This window comes from Monodelphis domestica, chromosome 2, assembly GCF_027887165.1.
Source record: "Monodelphis domestica isolate mMonDom1 chromosome 2, mMonDom1.pri, whole genome shotgun sequence".
NCBI lineage: Eukaryota > Metazoa > Chordata > Mammalia > Didelphimorphia > Didelphidae > Monodelphis > Monodelphis domestica.
In genome coordinates this window covers 249,744,830-249,750,829 of record NC_077228.1, presented here as the reverse complement: position 1 = coordinate 249,750,829, position 6,000 = coordinate 249,744,830, and the positions used below count along the sequence as shown (strand labels likewise).

Below are 6,000 nucleotides of genomic sequence, written 5' to 3'. Positions count from 1 at the left end.
GTAGAGAATATATGGGATAGATAGAATGAGAAGGCATATATGATCTGCAACATAGAAGGGAATCTTTCACATCCTAAGTTTCCAAAAACTGATTTATGTATCAAAGTCTTATTAAAAAAAAAAAAAGCACTGGACTTGGAAGAATCAGGAAACCTTCATATCCTGCTTTTGACACTATCTGTAAGAACATGGACAAGTTATTTGATTTCCCTTTCCTGATCTGTAAAACAAGGAAAAAAATGTGTATTACCTATCATATAGGGTTGTTATAAAATAAGTCCTTTGTATTGTTAGCATTATTATTATTATTATTATATTTACAGCAGTCTAGATATATTTTGAAGTAAGAAATTAACCTTAATAAACCCGAGAATAAGGTCTTAGACCTAGGATCACTTCTCTCCCTAATCTGTACTAGCTTCATTTACTTGAGGGTTTCTTAACTTGAGATGCATGAATTTATTATTTTTCTTAATCATAATGCTTGCATTTCAATATGATTGGTTTTCTTTGTAATCTCATGTATTTTGTATTGTATACTTATAAAGATTGCTCTAAGAACGGACCTAAATGACCACCAAAATTCTAAAGAGAAAAGTTAAGAAGGTCCTAAATGAAACAGTTTTAAAGGGAAGCAAAACTCGACCACTCTCTTGGGCTTCCGGATAGGTCCGGGCAAACGTGACGTTTTCAATTAGACACAGTCGCCTATTGGGCATCTGATTTGAAAGCCTGAGCCTTTCCCCTCTCTCTCATGATCAGAGACTGATCTCTTTCCTATTGGTGAGGATGACTTTCCTGAGCGTTTGAGTGTGGCTACGGCCATCGATTGGCCTTTTCTTTTGACGTATGCTGCGGCGCCTCATTCACGTGTTGGGAAGCGCACTGCCGCCTAGGAGGAGTCCTGTTAACTCGGCTCATTTTCGGGATACAGGCCACACGTATCTGTATGTGGCCCCCGTGGCTGCCTTGGGCCTGCTGGAGAGTGCGGTTAGGCAGAGCCATGTCTCAAAGCCCTGCCCGCCGGCCGCGACTGCCTAAGGACCCCTTGCGGCATTTGCGCACCCGAGAGAAGCGCGGTCCGTCGGGGGAGCGCGCAGGACCCAGCACAGTGTACTTGCAGGTGGTGGCGTCTGGAACGCGAGACGCGGGCTCAGCTCTTTATGTCTTCTCGGAGTATAACCGGTGGGTGCGCCTTTTGCTCAGCCTTGACCCACTTTCTTCTTATTGGTTCTCCTGCGTTTCCCTTTCCGTTTCCCCCAGTTTTCCTCCTTCTCTGGGCTTTCTCCATATTCTAATATCTGTGCGATTCTACTGGCAGGCCAGCGGAGGCAAGGTCCTGGACTGGAAAGAGCACGCAAGGTCAAGTCGTGGCTTAGTAGTCCTGGCTCTTTCTTACTTAAGGCAAGCCACTCCCTTTGGCCCCCCCTTATGTTTTAAATGAAAGGTTGTTCCAAAAGCCCTTTCTAGGGTAGAACAGTTCCCACAAGGGAACTTTTAGTGCGGATTTTCTTTTCCTCTCTGACTACCTCGACCTCTTAATCCGAGGATTTGGGGTAGGGAGAGTGGAGTAGCAAAATTAGCACGTTTAAGGTCCTGTGATTGGATGAAAAGTACTGAATTTGGAGTCAGAGGACCTAGTTTCAATGATCTTGTTCTACAACCTGTGTGACACTGGGCAATCTCATTCACCTGCCTGTACCTATTATTTATTTAAAACCTTTACCTTCCATCTTATGATCAATACTGTGTATTGGTTCCAAGGCACAAGAGCAGTAAGGGCTAAACAGTTGAGATTAAGTGATTTGCCCAGACACACATGTCTGAGGTCATATTTGAATCCAGGACCTCCTGTTTCTAGACCTGTTTCTCAATCTACTGAGCCACCCTAGTTGCCTCCCCCCTCCTCACCTCAATTCCTTATTTATAAGAAAGAGAAGTTTGGACTATGTGATTTCCAGCTCTAATTCTACAGTTTTATGATAGCCAAGATAGAGGGATAAAGGGATAATTGAGTAGAAAGGAATAGAATTTTAAAACCAGAACTCTATTAGGAGTAAGGAGAGAAGTTGGGAAAAGGGGAGGAGGCTTTTGTTTTCAAAATGGAAATAGGACACATTCTCTGCTTTAAAAACTCTTGACATTAACTAAAATATCTTGGATTATATTTTTGTAGGTATCTTTTCAATTGTGGGGAAGGTATCCAAAGGATCATGCAGGAACATAAGTGAGTTTGTCTTCCTGTTGGGGTTGTAGTTGATTCTGGATTTTGTTCTTTGTAAGGATTTTTGGAATAAATGAAAGTGACAGCATTTTGCAAGAAAAAAAAGGAATTCTATAAAGAAATAGACCCATGTGCCATTCCATTGTTTTATTTTGCAGACTGAAGGTTGCTCGCTTGGATAATATTTTCCTAACTCGAATGCACTGGTCCAATGTTGGAGGTTTGTCTGGTGAGTTTTCTTTTAGAATTAGGGTACTGGGAAGGAATACCTAGAATTTTAACTGACCCCAATCACTTCTTGCCACAATATTAATTTATACATTTAGAAAATAATTATTAGTTAACCTAACATATTCAGAATACCATGATGACAATTTAGATGAGACTCTCTACCCTGTTCATCATTGGTGTGGTAATTAAAACCTATGAAAATATATGTGATTTGTAAAGGAGGCATCTTTAATCAGTGGTCCAACTCTGAACATTTATCACCAGTTTCATTTATTTTGCTACTGAACAAAAGATTTATGGCAGGAAATTAGAAAGGTGATATATAACTCATGGTAAATATGCCCATATTGTGGCCATATTGACGGCTATAGTAGACAGAGTTCTGGGATTGGAGGTAGAAAGTGATGAATTAAAATCCAACCCATATTTACTAGCCATATACTCTTCATGGGTCATTTATAGAATAGCATTTTAGTCCAGAGCACTGGGCTAAAGACTGAGGATATAGATAGAAAATAAGAGTCCATGTTCTTTCATTACATGAGAGACAACACATAGATTTAACTTACAAATCATTTGGAGAGTTCCTGTGATTCTTAACAGTGTAACAGCAAAGTAGATGGTAATATAACTTCTTAAGGGGGGAAATAGTCTTGCAGTAGAGATTGGGAGGAATGGCCCTGATACTCCCAAGGCTCTTGGTATCAGGGTCTTAGGCTATCTGTATCTGAGGGGTGATAAGGATGGGTAGTTTGACTTTCCTGACATGTGCTACCTCCTTGCTCTGAGTATCTTGTAGTTTTATGTGTGTGTATTTATATGCATTGGTATAATAAATTCTTTAGTTACTGTATTAATGCAGATTACACCTTCTGCAGCTTAAGATTTTAGAGGCATTGGACTTGAACCCAAGTCTTGTTGCATCCATGCTTAGAACTTCATCCTTTGTGGTTTGGGTCAGTGCCTCAGAAGTTTAAGTTTCCATATCAGGAGATTGATCCCAAACAAAGTTGTAAAATCTTCCCATATTTATATATTGACTACCATTCCAAACCTTACTGGTGAATATTAAATTCTTTCATTTCTATTCACTACTGAATCAAAATATTTGTGTTGCTACTCTTTGTGTGTAGTTGAAAAATTTCTGATGCTTGCCCATACTCTCCTACTCATCTCTTTCACCCAAAATTTCATTGTCATCCAGGCTGCCAATTTTCCTTGTTTCCTTCTTAGAATATGGATTGCAGATAAGAGGAGAGCTAATTAAATGAGGTGAGGTGATTTCCTCTAATTTTTAAAGGTATCACCATCTATCTACCTAAAGATATCACTATCACTAAAGATACCACTGGTATCTTTAATAAATGTCAATAAATAAATGTCAATGAGATCTGTGTAATTTTGTAACATTCATCTTGTTTCTTTTTAGGAATGATTCTTACTTTAAAGGAAACTGGGCTTCCAAAATGTGTCCTTTCTGGACCACCACAGTTGGTAAGTTTGAGTTGTTTAAAAGAACACAATGCACATCTAAAAATCTATCAAAAGAAATCTTTGACAAATGTGAATTCTTATAATATTCCAACTGTCCCCTTGGATCTGGGGGCTAGAGGAACAAAGGAAATGGGATAATAATGGTCTAAGGAGATTGGGGAGAGCTAATTAAATACTAGCAAAAAAGTGATTAGATACTATGTGATATGGAGCTGGGCAGCTAATGTTTTGAAAGGATCATTTAACTAGCACTTAGATGTGTGTTCTAGTTTTGGCTCTAGATAGGCTAGTCTCTTAGATTCCATTAATGTCAGTTTCTTCATGTGTAAAATAAAGGGAACAGATCATTCTAAGAGGTTTCTTTGGAATCCTTTTCAGCTCTAACAATTCATAATTCTGTAAACTTTAAATATCAGTCATTTTACTTTAGGACTATTCTTGCAAAGCATATACTATATAGAATATAATTGCCAGATAATCCCAAATTAGAGAAACACCTCGTTGACCTGGCCTTTTTCCTCCTGACACAGTTTTACTTGAATTTTTCTGAAGAGAAGGTTTCTAGTCATCCAAATTATGGGTTCTGTGTTCTAACTTTGTAGCTTTGGATACTAGTTACTAAAAGTTTCTGTGAGGAAAAGAACATTTTTCTAACGTCTGTGGGAACTTTATTTTTATCAGATGTGTATCAACTTGTAGAATTGATAGAATATCTTATCTGTCTCTTTCTAGGAAAAATACCTAGAAGCTATCAAAGTATTTTCTGGCCCATTGAAAGGTATAAACTTAGGTATGTATTCAGCAATGATTTATCTACTCTTTTATTCCTATATAGTATTACTGTATTGTGAGTCTTAAGATAAAAATAAACTTTCAGTCAAATCTCAGGAAATGTTATACTACATAATTGTTATTTTCAAAATGTTTTCTTTAATTCTCTAGTCTTCAACACAGGTTAAGTCAAGTCACATTAATAAAGCACTTATTCTTCTTTGCCAGGCACTGTTTAAGTCATTAGGATACAAAGAAGGCCAAAAGCTAGTCCCTGCCATCGGTAGCTCATGTTTTAGTTGTAGAGACGATGCAAACAATTATATACACATAATATATACACAGGATCTCAGAGCAAAAACACTAGCAGTGAGGGTGACTAAGAAAGGCATATTACAGAAGGTAGGAGTTGAGTTGAGTATTGAATGAAGCCAGGAAAGTCAAGAAGTAAAAACAGGTAGAGAATTCAAAGGATTGAAGGACAACAAGTGAAAAGGCAAGGAGGGTCTTAAATGTTCAGTGCTACTGGACTGTTGAGTACCTGAAAAAGAGTTAAGCATAAGAAGTCTTGAAAAGTAGGGGAGAATCAGTTTATGAAGGACTATAAAAGGCAAATGGGATTTTACATTTTGAATAGAGGAGCAATATGGTCAGTTATTGCTTTAAGATCATCACTTTGGTAGCTGAATGAAGGATGGGCTGAAGTTGAGAGAAACTTGAGATGGAGAGCCACTGAAAGGCTTCTGCAGTGGTCCGGAGTCTGCACTGGGGTAGTTGCAGTATGAAGAGAAAAGGTAACGTATAGGAGATGTTCCAAAGTTAGTATCAATAGCATTTGGCAACTATTTGTATTATTGTGATATGAAAATGAGGAATGAAGAAATGACACTTAGGTCTGGAATATGGTAGAGTTTAATAGGAAAGTTGGAAAGAAGGAAGAGTTTGGGGGAAAAAGATAACAGTCACCTTTGAATGAATGTGTTTAAAATGTCATATTTGGGGGATATATTTTTCTTTTTTTCTTTTTTGAATATTTTATTTAGTCAATTTAGAACATTATTCCTTGGTTACAAGAATCATATTCTTTCCCTCCCTTTCCCCCCACCCCTTCCCGTAGCCAACGCGCAATTCCACTGGGTTTTACATGTGTCCTCGATCAGAATCTATTTCCATGTTGTTCAACAACATGGAAATAGATTCTGATCGAGGACACATGTAGTCTACATCCCCAGTCATATCACCCTCGACCCATGTAATCAAGCAGTTATTTTTCTTCTGTG

General features: G+C 38.0%; 1 protein-coding gene across 6 annotated transcripts in view; it reads left to right on the top strand.

The window, feature by feature from the left end:
* Window positions 1-759: 759 nt before the first annotated feature.
* The window catches only part of ELAC2 (elaC ribonuclease Z 2), a 105,814-nt gene continuing 100,573 nt past the window's right edge, over window positions 760-6,000 (top strand). For 2 of the 6 annotated variants that reach the window (XM_056817461.1, XM_016430892.2), the window contains exons 1-6: window positions 1,046-1,185; window positions 1,322-1,404; window positions 2,177-2,227; window positions 2,383-2,453; window positions 3,885-3,949; window positions 4,682-4,739. In XM_056817461.1, coding sequence (XP_056673439.1) covers window positions 2,214-2,227; window positions 2,383-2,453; window positions 3,885-3,949; window positions 4,682-4,739 — 208 coding nt within the window. In that variant the 5' untranslated portion in view covers window positions 1,046-1,185; window positions 1,322-1,404; window positions 2,177-2,213. Of the gene's footprint in view, window positions 1,186-1,321; window positions 1,405-2,176; window positions 2,228-2,382; window positions 2,454-3,884; window positions 3,950-4,681; window positions 4,740-6,000 lie in introns of all 6 variants that reach the window. The other 4 variants (XM_001373477.5, XM_016430891.2, XM_056817459.1 and 1 more) reach the window with 4 other exon arrangements.